At 55.8% G+C, this 19846-nt stretch overlaps 1 protein-coding gene across 1 annotated transcript; it reads right to left on the bottom strand.

Annotated features, from left to right (window-relative positions):
• Positions 1-1557: 1557 nt before the first annotated feature.
• RNF44 (ring finger protein 44) lies at positions 1558-14231 on the bottom strand. Its single transcript, XM_070415084.1, has 11 exons — positions 14020-14231; positions 6926-7077; positions 6540-6720; positions 5981-6148; positions 5438-5611; positions 5180-5341; positions 4974-5101; positions 4635-4722; positions 4426-4547; positions 4182-4281; positions 1558-3977 (listed from the first exon to the last, which is right to left on the bottom strand). The coding sequence occupies exons 1-11, from the start codon at positions 14023-14025 to the stop codon at positions 3915-3917; spliced, it is 1344 nt and encodes a 447-aa protein (XP_070271185.1). The 5' UTR covers positions 14026-14231; the 3' UTR covers positions 1558-3914.
• Between the last annotated feature and the right edge of the window lie 5615 nt (positions 14232-19846).

Consider the following 19846-nt stretch of genomic DNA (forward strand, 5'->3'; position numbering starts at 1 on the left):
TCTCCACTGGGTATGTGTCTGCAACCAAGGTACATGCCCTTGACCAGAATCGAACCTGGGACCCTTCAGTCTGCAGGCCAACTCTCTATCCACTGAGCCAAACTGGTTCGGCCCATTTTCTTTTTTTAAATATATTTTTACTGATTTCAGAGAAGAAGGGAGAGGGAGAGATATCAAAACATCAATGATGAGAATCACTGATTGGCTGCCTCCTGTATGCCCCCTACTGGGAATTGAGTCCACAACCCAGACACGTGTCCTGACCAGGAATGGAACCATGACCTCCCAGTTCATAGGTCAACACTCAACCTCTGAGCCACACCGGCCAGCATAGCTTGCTGAGTTTATTTTTTGGTTGCTGAGTTTTTATCATGCTGAGTTTTTATCATGAATGAATTTGGGCAATTTTATTTTGCATCAATTGATATGAACATGTGATTTTTCTTTCCCAGTATTTTGAGGATTTCTTGAAGTACTGAAAAAAGCTGAGACTTCCTCACCTGACAATTTTCTGTCCAGGGCCTAGGGAACTCAGTTGCTACCACTGGTCTAGTCCACTATGTCCCAATGTGTTCCAGATAATGCAACTTGAGCCCTGCATGTGGCCAAATGGAAATGCTGCCCATAGTATTTAATGCTCGCATAGATTTACAACACATGCCTGCACAGCCAGGGCTTAGGAAAGCCCTGACATTCAGGCCTGTTACCTTCAACGTGGGATTCCCCAAACTTAATTGATCAGAGCCCTCCCACCCCCTTTTTTTGTACAAACTCCATCATGCTTTCACAGGACTCCCTCTGAAACACACTTAGGATATCACTCAACTGACTCTGTCCCCAAAGGCTCAAAGAGAAGTGCCCTGACCAAGGCCACGGAGCATGGCATCACAGACACAAGTTCCCAGGTCTTCTGAGCCCAGCCCACTGCTCCTGCTCCAGACCGTGCTACTTCCTGCAGCACCAGTCCACATGGGTAGGAAGAGGGCATCATCCCACCCACCCCTTGGCTCTCAGGCCCTTGTCTCCACTGAGCCCGGGGATGAGGGGCTCCAGTCCACGTAGCCTCAGTGGGGTCAGGTTAGGGTGGTGGGTGTGGAGCGCAGGCCAGGCAAATGATGCCGTTGTAGCTCCCTGACAACTAGCTTCCATCCCAGAAATAGTTAGAATCCCAGGATAAATGATTTTCCCATGGAGATTATGCTAAACTACAGAAAACTGAGCTAGAGCTACCAAGAACCACCACACAGAAAGAACTTCTTTGAAACAGTTCTAGATGGAGCCTTGACCCAGTCATGTTTGAAGAACCTACCTCCAGAATTTAAATGACAGGAGATCAAAAGAGAAGCTTTCCTCACACCAGTTAAACGGAATCCTGCCCCTTGTTAACAGACCCCGGCCCACTGCGTGTGTGTGAGTTACCACTGAGCCAGCGGGCAGACCTCACCAGGAGGTACCCTCAAGAACAATCTTTGCCCAGCTCATCCCCACCCCGCCCCACTCTCAGAATGACACCCGCCCCCACTTCCCACCAAAAGAACACAGGCAGCCAAAGGCAGCTTGGGCAATACTTGATATACATCATACATTTATTAGTGAATATCCCTCTGAAATCAGCAACAATATTAAAAAAAATAATGATTGCACTACTTGGTCAAGCAGAACTAGCAACTTTCATTTTAAAAAAAGTACAAATCTGTTAAAAATTTCAATCAGTATACACATATATATATTACAACATACTAGTTATGTTAAATGCTACAAACCAATGTGAATCCAATGGAATGGAAAAAACCACACATTTAAGCTTTAAGAACCATTTTTTTTCTCTATATATTAGCATTTTCTCAAATACATACATGGGGAAAATGAGGTAACTGTAAAATGTGCAAGGAACAGGCCCCCCAAATTACATATATTTATATGTGTGTGTATATATATATATGTATATGTAGTTACATATATATATATAAAACCCTTCTAACACAGAACACAGGTGCTGGGCCCAGCCAGGCTGGGGGATGCTGCCCACTGTCATGCCTAGGCCAGAAGTTGGTAAATAAGAGTAAACATTAACAAGCCCCCACCACAGGAAATCATTGGTAACATGGCATCTAGAGCAAGGTCAGCAAATCACAAACATCCTAAATAATTGTTTTATAAATCTTTTTTAAAATGATTTTTTAAAACATTGTTTCTCCTCCCACCCCCCCCCTCAGTAGCTGCTCATTGGAACCACTGTTGCAGCCCATACAATCCGAGAGCCTGTTCTGCCTGCCCCAGGAACCGGAGGGTTCTGAAAACCTTTTTTGGGGTGGGGATGGGAGGGGTTGGAAAGGATGGTTCTCTGTGTAAAATACGTGGGGTTTTGACACTGCTATAAATATAGAAACATCACCTGGAGTTATATACAGTAAGACTTTGGGTTCTCCATGGGGGTGGGGCCAGGCTGATGGGGCCCCATGGCAGGCCGGGGGAGGCGGGAGCCAGGGCCGCTGCCAGAGAACGAGGGTGGTTGGAGCATCCCTGAGGCAGCAGGCGCCAGGGGCTGCCTGCTAGGATGTGCCGGCCCCACACGCAGTTCGTTCTGGGCAGCAACCTCAGCTGAGGGCAGGACAGGAAAGGGACCAGGAGGGAGAAGGAGGGAAGCTCAGCCAGACCCTACAGGGGGCCTCCCCCAGACCTTGGAGGGCAGGGCTCAGGATGGGAGGGGGCCCCTGGAGGTGAGGCCCACGCCCTCCCTGGTCCCTGTCCTCCTAGGACTTCCATGGAAGAGACGTGCCCCAGCGGGTGGGAGACAGGCCCTGGCTGGAGAGGGAGAAATGCCCTGAAAAGCAAACGGTCCCGGTAGGCTCTGGGGACGTGTGCAGTACAGTGCATGGCAGTTATCAGCTGAGCACAGACCCCTAACTCCGCTTGTGACCGCCGGCCGCCGGGCCCAGCCCCAGCCGCGCACATGCATGTGGACCGGGCGGCACCACTGGACCATTCCCTGCCCCCTGGGCACTCAGTCCTGGTTGGTCCCTAATACCCCCCATTTAACCAAAAGAAAACAAATTGTTTAAAAATCCACATCCCAAATCCTACACGCGATTTTGGGCCAAATGAATAAAGGAAAACTGCTACTCTTCACGTTCATGCAGAATGACAGAGGGGAAATCGGGCATGGGTCTGGACCCCGTCATTGCCAGGGAGCAGTGGCTGCCAGAACCTAGGCCACGCTCCCTGGCATAGCCCAGGCCCCTCAGGGTATGTGCTGCCCAGGCTCAGGGCCTGTCCCCTGCTGCACAGAAGGCTGCTGGCTCTGAGGCCCTCTAGCCCGGGGGTGTGGCTGGAATGTTGTGCCTGGGGTGAGGGTCCTCTGGGGAGCCAGACCCACCCCTCACAGCAGGCTGGGTAGGGCTGGCTGCCTGAGTCTGACCGGGGTCAAACCCAGGCCCGGGTTTCAGGAAATGGCCTTATGCCACTGTCTGTCCATGCCTGTTGGTGCCACCTGGGGAGAGGGCATGCTATTTCAGTGCAGGAGACCAAGTGTCCCAGGACTGTGGCCCCTTTGCCCATCCGGGGCCAAGGACCTCCACCAGCCACAATGGGGGCAAGACCCCGGGGTCCCAGTGCTGTCAAGAAAAGGAGACGGAACCGAGGGCCGACGGGAGGGAGGCTGAATTAGGGACACTCAGGCAGCTCCGTGGTGGGCGGACTGGCAGGCAGACTGGGGACGGAGTCTTTGGAGCTTGGCAAATGCAGGGGCTTATTGCAGGGGCTTCTCTTGGGCCTGACCCTGGCACCAGCTCTAGATATACAGGTGGGAACAATGGGACAGGCCTGGGCCCTATCTCCCCATCCTCCCTGGGTCCTCCCCTTCCCCCCCGAGTTTCCAGAGCTTCGGGCAGGGTTCTCATGGGCAGCTGTGGGCCTCACTCAACTTCCCTGGGCACCTCGGAGGCGTCGGCCCGGCAAATGGGACACGTCCGGTTGGCCTGAGGGGAGAAACAGCTGGCACATCAGACCCCACTCGCACCTGTCCCCATCCCATCCAGGTCTGTCTGCTGCCTGGTGGGGATGAAGCCCCCTGAATAAGCCAGAACTTCTGGATGATGACGAGGATGAGGAGGGAAGCCCCCAAGCCCACCCTCCTCCCTCACCACACGAAGACCACCTGGGAGCGGCCTGGGCTGCATTACCTTCAACCACTTGTCCACACACTTGGTGTGGAACTCATGGTTGCAGGGGAGAACTCGGAGCAGCTGCCGTGCCTCGAAGTCGCTGAAGCAGACAACACACCTGGGAGGAGGGCACAAAATGTCACCTCCACGCGGGTGGCTAAGGGGAAGGCTCATGGCAGAGCACGAGTCCTGCTCCCCTCCCCAGGAAAGGGTTCCCTGGCAACCCATCTGTGCTCAGCAGGAGATGGGGCAGAGCACTCACAGCGTCTGCTCCGACTGATGGCTGTCTGGGTTGAAGCGGTAGGCTGGAAGCTGCTCGATGTCCGCTTTGGTGAGGCCTCGAGGCTTGGCATCTCCCAGCCGCTCCGCCAGGCTCAGGAGGGCCTGCAGACGGGCAGGAGGGTGGGGTCAGCAGTGGTCTGAGCTGGAGGTCCCCAAGCCCCCACCTCCCAGGACAGGGTTCCATGGGACCTCATAGTTCTCCAGCTCCACGTCATCCACATCGAGATCCAGGCTGATGGTGGGCCCCACTGCTGTGGGCGACATTGGCAGCATTGAGCTAGGGGAGACAGGTGCAGGGGTCCGGGGTCAAGGTCAGTAGGCACTGAGGCCCCAGTGTTTGCCCCAGGAGGTTGTAGGGGAGGAAAGCCCAGCAGCTGATGTGTGTGTGTGTGTGTGTGTGTGTGTGGTCTGCTGGGGGTGAAGATAACCTGAGAGGCCCCAGGACCCCACAGCTGTGTGTGTCTAACCACAGGAGGCCCCAGGAGAATAGAGCACCATGGCCCTGGGGGCAGATATGCAGGTACTTACAGGAAGTAGGGCAGGAAGCTGGGATAATATGGCGGCGGGGGTGGTGGTGGTGGTGGTGGTGGGGGCAGCGGCTGTTGCAGGCGGTATCTCTGGGTGCTCAGTCTCCGTGGCATCATGTGGGAATAGGGCTGTGAGAGGGCGACAGGTCAGCCAGTGTACCTGGCTCCCATCGCCCCAGAGCCTGGGGGTAGGGGGGCGCCACTCACCACACCGAAGGACAGCTCTTGGTGCAGTGGGTCGTGGGGCAGGTACTGCAGGGGCATGGATGGGGAGAGGGCCGGGCCTGGGGCAGAGGTGGAGTAGGTGAAGCTCCCCAGGGGGTACTGATCCCCCCGAAGGTCCACGTCGTTGTCCAGCCGCTGCAGGGGCTACAAGAGGCAGGGGTGGGTCAGCTGAAGCCAGTGACAGGGAAACCCCTGCCCCCGTGCACCTCCTCCAGCATCGGCCCCATCGCCCGGACTCACCATACGCGGGTGCTGGGTCTGCAGCGATATAAACTGCCCCAGAGGCGCCATGTGAGCAGGCTGGGGGTGTGGGGCTGGCGGTGGGGGGTGCAGGATGTAGTGGTCACTGGAGATGAGGTGGGGGTAGGCCTGATAGGGCACAGGGAGCTGCTGCATGGTGCACGCCTGGATCAGCTGCCGAGAGAGGGGGCAGGAGCTGGAAAATGTTCTTCTGGGCTGGACCTATGCTTGTGGTGAGGGCCAGGGGCCATCCATACAGCAACAGGCCCCCACTGAAGCGCCCTGGACTGACTGCCGGTTCCTGGCCTCGGCCACCCAGGCAGGACACTACACTCTTAAGGCCCACAGTTACTACCCCAAATGGGCTCTGTTGAGAGGCTAGGTATAGCATCTGGGGGCTCCCACTGGCAGGCACTGGGGTACAGGATTGTGGTCGAGCCAGGGAGGCGCTGACAGCCTGCATGGTGTCATAAGCTTGGTGGTTCTGCCACGGGCCTTTTGGTGGGGATGGGGGTGGGGTGGGAGGTGGAGGCCCTCACTCACCGGGGGCGGGAGGCAGCAAAGTGGGTAATGCTGCCCACTGAACATCACGGAGCATGCTGGGAGCTGTTGGGCACTGCAGGCAGGGATGTGCTGGCCTGAAGGCAAGGGGAAGGCTTGGGTCGTCACCGTGGTGACTGTGTAGGACAGAGGGACAGGTCCCTGGTGCACCTGTGGAGGGAGAGAAACCCAGGAATTGAAGGGAGGAAGCCCGGCCATAAGATGCTGCCCCAGGTGAGAAAGTCCTGCCGGGCCACGCCCTCTCTTCTCTAGCTGGGGCCTACCTAGGTACAGACCTGGCTGCCCCCCTGCCCCAAGTCCAAAGGGCAGAGAGCCTCTGGGAGCCTGGGAGGGGCTTCCAGCTCTACCACTCATCCACTGTGTGGCCCCGGACTGGCCCTTCCCTTCTCTGGGCCTCAATTTACAACCTATAAAGCAGGGCTAAGAATGGCTCCCTAAACATGCAAGGAGTTAAGCAAAGGGAAGTCAGGGCTCTGTCACCTCTGTTTCACAGATGGGCTTGCCAGAGGCCGGGGGGCTGGAGAGGGGGTGTTCTGCCTACCTGCTCGTGGAGATCAACCATGAACGGGCTCTGTTGGGAGGCTGGGTGCAGCATTCGGGGGCTCCCGCCGGCAGGAGCCGTGGCTCGACGCTCCTCTACAAGGAGGTGTGGTGGTCGGGGCGGAGGCTGCTGGGAGGGTAAGCGCTCATCCTGGGCAGGCAGGCGGCCCTCTCGGCCAGGGCTGCACCACAGAGAGGAGGCCCGGGTAGGACTGAGGGGACACACTCATTCACAGAGCATGGAGAGGAGCCAAGGCCACTACCCACTGGGGAAGGAAGAAAGCTCAGGGCCCGTGCCCCCACCCCTGGCCCCTGTGCCCCGGCCCAAGCTGACAGCCCCAGTACCAGGAGCTCCAGGGACTGCAGGACTGGGAGGTTCCTTCCTACCTTCCCCGGAGCTGGGCCAGGGTGCTACCGGGTCCTGCAGACAATCGCCGCTGGCCCACAGGGGTGGAGGGTGGCCACCTAGTCACTGCCAGAGCCCATGGTCGCATCAGAGGTGGCAGAGGGGTGGAGGGGCTGGGCCCGGGCTCACAACCCTAGGAGTCAAAAAGAAAGAAACTGAAGCATAGAGAAGTGCAGCCACTTGTTCCATTAAGGGCCCGGGAGACAAAAATCAAACCTCTGTTGTCTGATTCTGGGGTCACCAATGTCCACCCCCACCCCTGTGCTCCCCAGGCACATGGACTCTGGGTGGGTCGAGCCCTCTTCTTGGCACTGGGGCTCAGAGCTGAGAGACGGGGTCAGGCTTGGCCTGCAAGGATCCCAGGCCTCAATCTTCTGCTCTGCAAAATGAGCCCGAGCTCCCTCAGGGTGCAGCAGTTTCAGAGGGCGGACCAGCCAGCTTCTGGGCCAGGTGGCTCGGTAAGGCTCCTGTAGTGTAGGGCCCTCAGGGCACACTCAGGTGTGAGGCTCTAGCTCTGGTCCCCAGGCAGGCAAGGTTCCTGGGAGGACTCCAGTTTCCTTCCTTCCATCTAGTTGGCTCAGGGGGGATTCCAATCAGGCGTGGGGCCCAGCTTTCCTTCCACTATTGCCAGGTAAGAGGTTCTGACCCAGAACCTGTCCTCAGGGCTCCCAGTCTGCCCCCAGGTGACAAGGTCCTACCTGGCCACCTTCCTTCCTTCTCTCGCTGGGGTCCATCTAGGTACAGACCTGGCTGTACCTGTTTCTTTCCATAACCCATTCCCACAGTGCCTACCCATGTGTGACTTCTTCAAAGAAGGTACTGTTTACTCCATTTTACAGAAGAGAAAGCTGAGGCTGAGAGAGAGGAAGGGACTTGCCCAAGTGTCAAGGCTGGGAGGTGGGCTGACCACAGCCCCTCTCTGCACCCTGCCACCCATGGGAGGGGTCCAGCCCAAGGGCATCCCAGGAGGCGTTGAAAGAGGCCAGCCACCTTGGTTGGTCAGATAGGTCTGGAATGCAGCTCTGGGGGCCTCACACAACCTCCAAGTGGGAGGTGGGGCTTGGTGAGAGAAAAAAAGAGGAAGCCAGAACCTAAGGGAGGAAGTTGTGAAGGAATGGGATGTGGCAGGTCTGCGCCTTCCCTGGGAACTAGGGGTCCAGGTGGGACAAGTTAGGGGGACACTCATTAACTCCAGAGGTTGGGATGAGGCCCCGCAGGGAAAGCTTTGAAACCTGTCAGGCCCCCAAGCTGAAGGCCTCTGCTGTTCCTGCCCCAGGAAGGCCCCCACCGCTCCTTCTCCATTTGACAAAACTCCCTACGAATCCTTGATACCTCCCTGTTGACACTGCCAGGGAGCAGTGTACTGTCCCTCAGCACCTGTTCCTTCCTGCCAACAGTGGCTAAACATTTCTTTTGTGAGGTCTTTGAAGCCCTGACTCTCAAAACGAACCTGCAAGAAAGGCTCTTCTCCAGCTGACAGGACAGCGTCCTGCCAAGGCCACCCCAGGAAGAGGCTGGAATTCACGCCTCCTGCTACTGGCCGGCCTAGTGTGGTAATAATGCACACCAGAGACTCGACCATCCAGGGCCAAGGCCAGACTGGTGTCGTGAAGCTAGTGCCAATAATTCAAAATTGGGAGGCTACATGATTCCGCACTTTGGATGGTCAGGGGCCAGAAAATCTGGCTCCACTGGTCCCTCATTTATGCTTGGCCCCCCCTTACTTGGAGCATGAGTCACCCCAGCAACACTCCCCACCTGCCCACCACAGGTGACCGGGTTTGCGATCCCTGGTGTGGGTCAAGTACACACCCTCACACATGCGTATAAATACACTGCCTCCCTGTTTCCCGCTGACAATCCAGCCTTGCAAGCCAAGGCCGAGAGACTCAGTGGAAACCTCCAAATAATGGAAACAACAGGCCCCTGGACTCCTGGGTCAGAGTCGTTACAGGGTTGGGGAACAAGGGCACCTAGATTTTGTACCAAATTCTCCAGCAGTTTCTACAATACAGATAGGTTTGGGAACCTCTGCTCTCACTGACTTCAGAGATGCTGGGAACCCAGTCCCACTGATAAAGAATAACAGTAACTACAATACTCCCCATGTGTCTGTCATCTTGATCAGTCCTTACTGCAACCCTCAGAAGTAGGGACAGTGAAGCTCAAAGAGGTGAGGTCCAAGGCCAGTCAGCTGGAGTTGTAAGTGCACTGGGACACCACCCAGGCAATGGCCTCAACGGTTACTCTTGTGGGAGGCTGTCTTGCTGAAGTCTGGGCAGCGTCAAGGCTCAGGGGTGTGGACCCCACAGAGGCCCAGGCCCATGGGAATCTGTTCTGTGGCCAGCCCCTCAAAGACACCCACTTCTCAGGAAAGGGAAGTAGCAAGGAGCCGAGTACCCAGAGCAGCAGACAGAAGGGGCTCTAACTGTGGACACAGGACACCCTGACTTCTGAAGCCAGGGTCTTAGGCATTTCACTTCTCCTCTCTGAAACTCAGCTTCTTCATCTGTAAAGTGGGAACAGCCTAATGACCACCTCCAGTGGACTGGCAAGTGCTGCTCACAGGCCCTGGTAAGAGTGGTTTGTAAAGCTTAGGTGTGAGCAATTACTATCTATCCTATCTAATAAAAGAGAAACATGGTAATTAGCGTACGACCGCTACCCTTCCCATTGGCTAATCAGGGCAATATGCAAATTAACTGCAAGCCAAGATGGCGTCCGGCAGCCAGGCAGCTGGAAGTGAACATGAGGCTTGCTTGCTCCAGTGATGGCGGACTCCAATGTTGCCCACCTGCCTTGCTGGCCTCTGAGCTGGCAGTTTGAAACATTGTAACAAATATAGGAGCTAAACAAAACCCCAGAAACCAGCTTTCAGCCCGCCGGGATCTCAGAGCTGGAGATGATACAGTATTTCAATTATAGAACCCAAACAAACCAGATACCTTCTTTCAGCAGCAGAGGCCTTGGCCCAGAATTTAAAAAAAGAAAAGAAAAAACGGAGCGGTTGGGAGGTTCAGTCACCCACCAGCCTGAAAACAGCCCTCAGCCCCTCACCCAGACTGGCCAGGCACCCCAGTGGGGACCCCCACCCTGAAGGGTGTGTGACCAGCTGCAAACAGCCATCATCCCCTCATCCAGGCTGGCCAGGCACCCCAGTGGGGACCCCACCCTGATCCAGGACACCCTTCAGGGCAAACCAGCCAGCCCCTAGCCATGCACCAGGCCTATATCCTATATAGTAAAAGGGTAATATGCCTCCCAGCACAAGGATCAGCGGAGCCGCGAGGCCTCCCGGCACCAGGATCAGTGTGACAGGGGGCAGCGCCCAAACTCCCTGATCGCCCTGCGGCTCTGTGTGTGACAGGGGCGGGGCCACCACCTCCCTATCTGCCCTGCTCTGTTCTTGACAGGGGGGAGCTCCTCAACCCCCTGATGGGTCCTGCTCTGTGCGTGACAGGGGGGAGCTCCCCAACCCCCTGATTGCCCTGAGGCTCTGTGTGTGACAGGGTGCGGCGCCCCAACCCCTCCTCCTCCACGGGCCCTGCTCTGTGTGTGATGGGGTAGTGCCATAACCTCCCCATCGGCCCTGCCCTGAGTGTGAGAGTGGCGGCGCCCCAACCCCCAGATCCGCCCTGCTCTGTGTGTGACAGGGGGCGGTGCCCCAACTCCCCTATCAGCCCTACCCTGTGCATGACAGGGTACAGAGCTCCAACCCCCCTGATGGGCCCTGCTCTGTGAGTGACAGGGGGCAGCAACTCAACCCCCTGATCGGCCCTGCTCTGTGCGTGACGGGGGTGGCGCCACAACCTCCCCATCGACCCTGCCTTGAGTGTGACAGGGGGCGGTGCCCCAACCCCCGAATCGGCCCTACCCTGAGCGTGACTGAGGGTGGCATCGCAACCTCCCAATCCGCTCTGCTCTGTGCATGACAGGGCGGCGCCCCAACTCCCCAATCGGCCCTGCTCTGAGCCTGACCAGGGGCTGCACCTAGGGATTGGGCCTGCCCTCTGCCACTCAGGAGCAGGCTTAAGCCAGCAGGTTGTTATCTCCCGAGGGGTCCCAGACTGCGCGAGGGCACAGGCCAGGCTGAGGGACCCCGCCTCCCCCCGAGTGCACAAATTTTTGTGCACCAGGCCTCTAGTATATATATAAAGGCCTAAGCGACCATTACCACCGGTCACTATGACATGCACTGATCACCAGGGGGCAGATGCTCAACGCAGGAGCTACCTCCTGGTAGTCAGTGCGCTCCCACAGTGGGAGTAGCAAGGCACCCAGCCCCAGCTCAGGGGGCTCAGGGTCCCTCCCCGCCCCCTACCGCTCTGTGCACTACTGCACACTACTACATCCCTCGGGGGATGTTGGGCTGCCTGTGCGGATTGCAGTCTGACATCCTCTAAGGCAGTGGTTCTCAACCTTCCTAATGCCACGACCCTTTAATACAGTTCCTCATGTTGTGGTGACCCCCAACCATAAAATTATTTTCGTTGCTACTTCATAACTGTAATGTTGCTACTGTTATGAATCGTAATGTAACTATCTGATATGCAGGATGTATTTTCATTGTTACAAATTGAACATAATTAAAGCATAGTGATTAATCACAAAAACAATATGTAATTATATATGTGTTTTCCAATGGTCTTAGGCGACCCCTGTGAAAGGGTCGTTCGACCCCCAAAGGGGTCGCGACCCACAGGTTGAGAACCGCTGCTCTAAGGTGTCCCAGATTGGGAGAGGGCGCAGGCCAGGCTGAGGGACCCCACCAGTGCATGAATCCATGCACTGGGCCTCTAGTTAGAAAATGAGAGGCTGACCTCCACTCCACCCTCCAAGCAGAAATCAGGGGCCACTTCAAGCTCTGCAGGTGGTAGCTGAGAAATATGCCTCCCTAGGGAATACCCCTGCTGACAATAGAGGGGCCCCTGATTCCCGAAGTCCTACTAGGAACAGAGGCAGCAAAGAGGGGACACACCCACTTCATAGTTGAAGAAACTGAGACCCAAAGAAAGGAAGTAACTTGCTCTAATCTACAAAGCCAGAAAGGGACAAATCTGGTCATGGCTGAGCCCCTGGGCCCAGATTCCTTCAATCCCCGACCCAGCTGCATCAGTAACCCTAAAAACCACCTAATCCCAACTCTCTATTCCAGGCCCTACAGATCGTGAGAGCTTTCTTGAAGGGGCCTGTGACTTGCCCTATTGTGAAGAGAAAGAGAAGTGAGAGAGGCTTAGATTGAAAGCTAGCAACTTGCTCAAGGTCAACAGCAAGGGTGGCCACCCCAAACTGCTCTGCCTTCCCACACTCCTCTGCTGTCCTCTCAGTGAGGTCTGTGCAAACGGATCTTGAGGGCCCCATCCCTACCCCCAATCTTGCGTGGAACCAGGTACCACACCTTGCCTCGATGCCCACCCCTACCTGCCATGCCCCAGCAGCTACCCACATCTGGGTCTAGGGAGTCCCTTCCATGTCCTGTCACTGGGGCCCAGGTGCCGTTTTGCAGATTAAGCAAAGTCAGCCTGAAAGCTTGAGTTAACGAAGCGAGATGAGAAGCCTCCAGCCCGGACTCCTAGGGTGACCTTGCGCAAGGAAATCTCTTCGCTTCTGTGAGCCTCAGTTGCCACAGCTGTGAAACGGGGATGGAAAGCTCTCCCTCCCAGAGTGCCCAAATGAAATCAGAGGGCACAGGATGCAAGAACCCAGGCGGTCACATTAGGGGGGTAGGAAACCGGTGTCCCTGAGCGGCAGCCCCCCCTTGCCCCCCCAACGCGGGCCAGGTGCAGGCTGCGGGGCGATGGGAAGCGTCCTCAGCTACCCCTCCCAGGGATGGGACGTCAAGGTGCGGACCGCCGCCCGGAGAGGGGACTCCCTCGCCCCCATCTCACTCCTTTGTGCCGCGCTCAGAAGGACAAGGGGGCGGGAGGCCAGACTGCGGCGACTGAGCAAGAGCGCTGTGACTTTAAGAGTCTAGGATCCCGGACCATGTGCTCCGCGTGAGACAAAAGCAACAACAAAGGAAGTGGCGGCGGCGGCAGGGGGAGGGGGCGGCTCCTTCCTCTCCAACCGCAGCGCTCTGACTCCGGAGAAGGGAGACTCGTCCAGGCATTGGGGCTCTCGGAGAGGGGGTGTTTCTGATCTTAGAGGTCTCGCTGCCCCGCTCCGGACCGCCCGTGATTAACCCCTGCGGAGCCAGCTATCTCACTGCCCCCAGTCCCAGGGGAGGGGGCAGCAGTTCCCAGGGATGCGGAAATCGGGAGTTGGGGGCTCTGGCCCCGACTCACCTTCAGCCTCCTGGACACACGTTGATTCCTTTGTTTCCGATCTGGGGCGGCCAAGCCGGGCAAGGGGGCGGTGATGGGGTGGGGGGGGTCTGCCCGGACCCTTTAAGAGCCCCCGCCCTGCGGAGCAATGTGCTCCCTCCCCACCCCCCGGTCCGGGAGCAGTCCGGCTCCTTCCGGGGCCCTCTCTCTTTGTTGTCCGTCCGCTGGCGTCTGCCTCGCGCGGCCCACGCGCGCTCAGCCTCTCTCAGCCCAGGCCCTCCGGCAGTGAGAGGCGGCGCAGGACGCGGCAGGTTTGCGCAGCTGCCGGTGGCTGGCCCTTTAAGAACTGTCCGCGGCGCCAGCGGAATGTAACAAACCCAACATTTGATTCACAACATTCGAAGCGGCGGGGTCGCGCGCGGGGCGGGCGGGGGCCTCGCGGGGGCGCGCCGGGAGGTTCGGGCAAACAGTAGCAGGCAGCTGCCCGCGGCAGCCCCGCCCCAAGCTGCGAGCTCCGCCCCGCTGGGGCCCCGATCACTCGCCGCGACTAGGCACGTGACGAATGGGCCGCCATCTTGATAAATTAAATAAAAAAATACTCTTCTCGCTCTCACCATCGCTCTTAAAGTGACCGTAGCCATCACAGGCAAGGGGCGGGGCCACCGGGCTAAAGATCAGAGACTCGGAGATGGGCAAGACCAATCAGCTGCAACTCGAACTTGCTATGCAAACTCGCGAGCCAGTCGCGCCTCTGAGGCTGGTTCCCTGTTGGAAAAATGGGTCCCGCCGACAGAACCACGGCCCAGACTTACTGTCATGATTCCCTCCTCGGAGAAAGGGCACCATCTGGGACACTGAATTGTAACAGGGCCGATCTTCGACCAGGCTGAGACGTCCTCTTAGGCCAGTCCAAGTGGTTAGGAAAGCCCTACGGTCTTGGGCCAGCAACCTCCCCAGATATGACGTCAGCCCCGAGCTACTGCGCTGCGATGACATCATGGTCTGCCTTCCCCGCATCTTTTAAAACTACACGGCGGCTTTTAAAAAACTGGGACGGCCTGCATTTGCCTAACGGACCAATAGCCGGCAACCCATGTAAATAAGTTAGCGCCTGGCCTGCAGGGGGATTGGTCCCGCGCGCGCTGACGTCACAGGGACATTTTTAACCGCCCCGCCCCCAGCATGGTCAGGGAAAGGGGCGGGTAACAATTAGAAGCTCAAGCGGCAGTCGTGGGCGCTCCAGCTGCTTCTTGCCTAGGGGCATTGGGAAACAAAGCCCCACTAAGTCTTTAGTTTCCGCCTGCACTCCCAGAAGCTAGCCATGAGACAGAGGGATTACTACAGCCTGCCCATTTTACAGATGGGCAAAGAGGGGCGGACCGACCCCAGGTCACACAGCAGGGAAGTGTGGCTAAGCAGGTGTATTTGAAACTAAGCCAAAGCCAAGCTTTTCCCTTTGTTTGGATGCCTTCTCCAGGCAGACATACAAAGTGGGATATTACCTCCATATTGATTATTTAAGGGGAAAAAATCAGTAATACCTTTAATATCCAAGAGCTGGGAGCAGGCCTAATAATGGTGTATGAAAAAGAAAAAAGATAAAAACAACAAAACAAAAAAAGAATTGTGTATGTATATAATCAATAACTGACTCCCCTGTATGGTGCTCCACTGACATTGGCAACCTCCAAGAAAGCCCTAAGAAATGCCAGAGCAAAATCATAATGTGTGGTGGGCTATGGGGTGGTGGGTGGTGCAGTTCCCTATGCTTCTTTGGTATATACTTCATAATCCTAGATTAAAAAATGAAAATTGAAAGCAAGATGCTGAACAGGGTATAATAATATTTATATTTTAAAATTAGATATATACAATATCTGCAGAATATTTCTGGAAGGATATACAGGAAATTGACAATTGTCCTCAGGGAGAACTGGAAGAGACCACTGGGTCAGGAGGATAGACTTACTTATGCTTTTGTACATGTGCTCTTTTATTTTTTTAAATATTTTTTAAAAATTGATTTTTTGATAGAGGAAGGGAAAGGGAGAGAAACATTGATGTGAGAGCAAAACATCAATCGGCTACCTTCTGTACACCCCCTACTGGGGATCGAGCCAGCAACTTGTCCCATGCAACCTTTCGGTGCATGGGATGTCACCCAACCAACTGAGTGACGCTGGCCAGGGCTACATTTGCTCTCTTTAAAAACAAACCCTATACAGTATAACCAACAGAAAAGTCTAAAGAAAATTACTGTCAAAGAATATGTTTTTAGACTTTTAAAGCCATAAAGACTTCTGATCCCTTAGAGTCAGAAATCCCCCTTTAGGAAAGGTAGTCAATGGAAAAACCCAGAAGTTTGGGGAACAAACATGTTTATCGAAGTGTTGTTTAGCATTGTGGATGTGCAGCCAGCAACACAATGACTGAAGATGGTACTGTCTGTAGATCTCTAGGCACAGGAGATCAAGTTCATGATGCATTACTACAGAAGATACCTAAAAAGCCAACTCTCTCCATCACAGTTAACAGTATGCTCTGACTTTCTCAATACACAGCACAACTGTCATCGCATTGTGTCAGGATGGCAGAAAGCTATCTCCTGGGGACTCCCCCTACCCTAGCCCACACTGGGTTGTAAAGGTCCAAGGGAGGGGGTCTGGATTTGACTTTCACCCTGTTTTCCCCAGGACCATAGGCCAATAACATGTCTCCCTCTAACTTGAAAAACTTTCCTGAGTGTATGCAGAATCACTCTGGGGCTAGTGGGAAAGAGGCTCAATTTTACCAGATTTTCCAGAGAAGCCAGAAATCTGGATTCTCCTATGAAATCCCCTCTCAGGTTCACTGACAAATCTTATGCTTTGGAACCCCATGGTGGGGATGTGGCCACACACCTCTTGCATCCCTCATTCTCATCAGCCCACCCCACACACTTGAAGGCCAGTTCTGCTACTTTCGTCATACAGATGAGGAAGGTGGCTTAGGAAATAACTCCCCTTGCCACGGATCCCGGAAGTATGGCCCAGTGGGTTCCAGAAACCATAGGTGGGGGTGGCTCACCCTTGCCCAGGCATCTGCCATGAGGTTCTGTGGAGAAATTTGGGTTCAAGGGTCTCCTGCATGGTCTGGGCAAGTCCAGTTCTGGCCATTGGTTCACTGGTTTTTCCAATGACCTAAGAGCTAGGCACCAGCATTCACTCCATTTTATAGATGAGGAAACTCAGGGGAGAAGGACCATGACTCACCTACCATCATACAACTACCAAGGGGTAAATCTGGGACCACATGCTCATCTCCAAGTAAGCTTCATGCCACTCAAATGCCAACACAGGGTTCCCAAGGGCTGTTCAATAAAAGCACAGAGGTCCTGGGGCAGGAGGAGAGACCCTGGAGGATCAGAGACTAGCGGGTGGCTCCGGATCACAGGGTGAGTAAGCGGCCGAGGGACTCAAATTCTGAGAGCTCCCAGTGCAAAACCCTGGATGCTACATTCCAGCTTCCGCCCCCAGGCCTCCTCTGCAGGAGATGGGAGGGATTCTACTTGGGCAGGAAGAAGGCAGGGTCATCTGTTCCTGCTGGGACCATGCACTGCTCCATTGGCCTATCCAAGAGCCTGGATAGCTGGCTGCCACCCCCCACCTCCCTCAGGGTCAGGAAGTACCCCACTCCTTCCTCCCAAGGCTCCTCAAACCCTCCAAAGAGGCAGACGCAGAACAGAGAGATTAAGGAGCCATCCAGGGACACATAGCACAGTCTGGTAGAGCCAGCTCAGGACAGGTCTGAATACACCACCCTCACATCTGAACCCCAAACTTTGACTCACATAACAAGAAGCACCCTTGTGCAGATGGGGGTGTGTGTGTGTGTGTCTGTAAAGGTGTCACCAGGTTTGGGGCTCAAGTCTGCAGCACTCTTGCCCCATCTTTAAAACCGTGGGTCATTTATTTGGCCTCTCTCTGCCTCAGTCTCCGACTTGTAAAATCAGGACATCATAACACTAGTGACAGATGACATTGACTGAGCACTTAGTATGTGCCAACAATGTTGTGCATTTCCTAGAGGATACTGAGGAGGCATTAAACCCAGAACCTCTGAAGCCAGCCTGTGTGGGCTTGGACCCTAAGCTTTGCCTATTAGCTCTATGACCTTGAGGAAGTCACCACCTCTGTGAGGCTGTTTGACGAGGTGTAAAATGGGGTGAGAGTACACACCTTAGAGAGCCAATAGCAGCTCTCTCTCACTGTGTGCATCTCTGAGGGTACCTGCCTGACTTTCTAGGTCTGGGTCTGCGCTTGGGTGTGAGAGCTTTGTGGGTATGATGCTGGGAGCGGCTCTCCTTTCTGACTTCCTCTTCCCTGAAGCTCTCACCGCTGGAAACCCCAGGGCCTGCAGAGGAGGGAGCAGGTACCATCACCACATCCTCTAGAGATGCAAACCCGAGGCTACAGGACTGCGGCGCGTAGCAGATCCAGGGAGATTGAGTCCAACCAAATTTCTGCCACCCCCCTCCTGCCCACACCGCCCTCCCAACCTCCAGCACCAGCTCGACTTGGGCTTAGTGGCCCTCGGGCAACGGAAGCTGTGTGACCTTGAACAAAGACTCTCTCTGGATCCCCCCGACATCCTGAAAGCGGTAACGACGGCACTGGGGTGCAGTGATCTGTTCCCCAGACTCGCAGCCACTCCAGGGCAGGCCCCAGGACGCTCTGGCTCCCCAGGGGCTGGCACAAGGAGCGCTAGTAAAAGGGAACGGACGCGACGAGGCCAAGGGTTGCAGCCCCCTATCCCAGACTCGGCCCTAGATGAAGGTTAGGACCAGCCGGGGGTTACAATCAGGGCATGCGCGGGGTGCAGGGCACGCTGGGACTTGTAGTTCCCAGGGGCACCCTGGACTTAGCGGGCGGGTTGCTGAGAGGAGCGGCTCTGGCTCAGGGTCCCGGGACAGGGAGCTTTGGCCCTGCGGATGCAGGCAGAGGCCTCGCTGGAAGTCCTCGCGCTACTCTCCCAGCCCGTTGCCGCCCCCTATCGCTCCGTCCTCGCGGTCCCTGCGGCTGGGGCGCAGGGTCCAGGCTGGGCGTTACCTGGGGCCAAGGCGGGGCTCCACCCCCACCGGGCGGCCGGCGCGTTGCTCCAGCTGCAGCCCGGGGTCCCGGTCCAGCTGCGGCACGAGCGCCGCCTGCCGCGGCCCCCCCTTTGGCCCCGCGCAGTGGAACTGTCCGCGGGCTTCACCATTGGGCGCGCGCGCGCGCACGCGCGGGGCCCACGCCGGCTGCGCAGCTTTCACCCCCACTCCCGCGCGCCTATGGAACTACCTGGTTTACACCAAGCGCGCGGGAGCCGGAGGTGGAAGGGGGCGGGACGGGGACAGGCCACGCCCACCCAGAGCCGGGCGGCAAGGGGCCTGCAGGAGCGAAGAGACCGGAGCCTGGCATTCCAGCTGCCGCTGCTGTCCGCGTAACCTTGGACTAGTGACCGACGCCGTCTCTTCGTCTGTAAAGTTAATACGACTCCGTGGCCGCTCAAAGAGCCTTTGCTTCTCGGAGAGTTTGTCCCTCTGCCCCAGCCTCGGACGGGAGGTAGCCAGCCATATATACAAAGACCACTCTGGAGTCAGCAGAACTTGGTTCTCCCGTTTGGCCCATGTTTTTAGCCTCAGTTTCCTCATATGCGAAATAGGAGCCACAATACCTCCTTGGGGAAGTTGGGAGACTCCCGTGACAAGAGGAAGCGTATGCCACACTAGACCAGAGGATAGTTGGACGCCTGCTCAGGCCGGCCTTCCTGAGCCCCCGCGATGCCCCGCATCCTTGGGTGTATTAAGCCGAGCAAGAACTACAACTCCCAGCGTGCCCCACTCTGGCCCTGTCATGCCGTGAGTTGTAGTCCCTGAACACCTCCCCTCCCAGAGGGTGTCCCATGAGCCCCCCTTTTCTCAGCCTAGGACTTGGCCTCTCTGCTGATTAGGCCTGCTCCTTTGAGGCTAGCTTATTTTTCACTTCTTAAACTTATTATTTAAAATATATTTTTATTTATTTCAGAGAAGAAGGGAGAGGGACAAAGAAACACCAGTGATGAAAGAGAATCATCAATGGGCTGCCTCCTGCATGCCTTCCACTGGGGATTGAGTCATAGGTGGATGCTTAACCACTGAGCCACAACGGCAGGGCTTGTCTATATATATATATTTAAAAGTCTAAGTGACCAAACGACTGGTTGACTGGTTGCTATGACGTTCACTGACCACCAGGGGACACTCAACGCACAGGATCTGGCCGAAACTGGCTATCTGACATCCCCGGAAGGGTCCTGGATTGTGAGAGGGCGCAGGCCAGGCAGAGGGACCCCACTGGTGCATGAATCCATGCACTGGGCCTCTAGTTTATTATAATTATTTTTATATGAGAAAGTTTATTTAGAAAGTCACAGAGTTAGAATAAGTGAGCCATAGAAGAAATGGGCCCAGGAAACAAGTTACAAAGGCAAAAGAAGGGCCCATGGAGTTTAGGAGAAAGAGAGATGAGGAAAATGTGCCTTTGGGGAGAGGGTGGGGAAAGGTCCCCCAGTGCTTCACCAAGAGAGCCCGGCCAACTTATTTACTTTTTTTTTTTTGAAGAGTTTTAAAAAAATATATAT

The sequence above is a fragment of the Myotis yumanensis genome, unplaced genomic scaffold (genome assembly GCF_028538775.1).
Source record: "Myotis yumanensis isolate MYYU_CA2020_CCGP unplaced genomic scaffold, mMyoYum1.0.hap1 SCAF_5, whole genome shotgun sequence".
NCBI classification, from domain to species: domain Eukaryota; kingdom Metazoa; phylum Chordata; class Mammalia; order Chiroptera; family Vespertilionidae; genus Myotis; species Myotis yumanensis.

Excerpts from the sequence above, each read along its gene's own strand:
- RNF44 (XM_070415084.1), bottom strand. Across the intron at positions 4,548-4,634 it reads TGGAGCTGGAGAACTATGAG|GCCCTCCTGAGCCTGGCGGA; the intron begins GTCCCATGGAAC and ends GCCCGTCTGCAG. Across the intron at positions 3,978-4,181 it reads GTGTGGACAAGTGGTTGAAG|GCCAACCGGACGTGTCCCAT; the intron begins GTAATGCAGCCC and ends TTCTCCCCTCAG.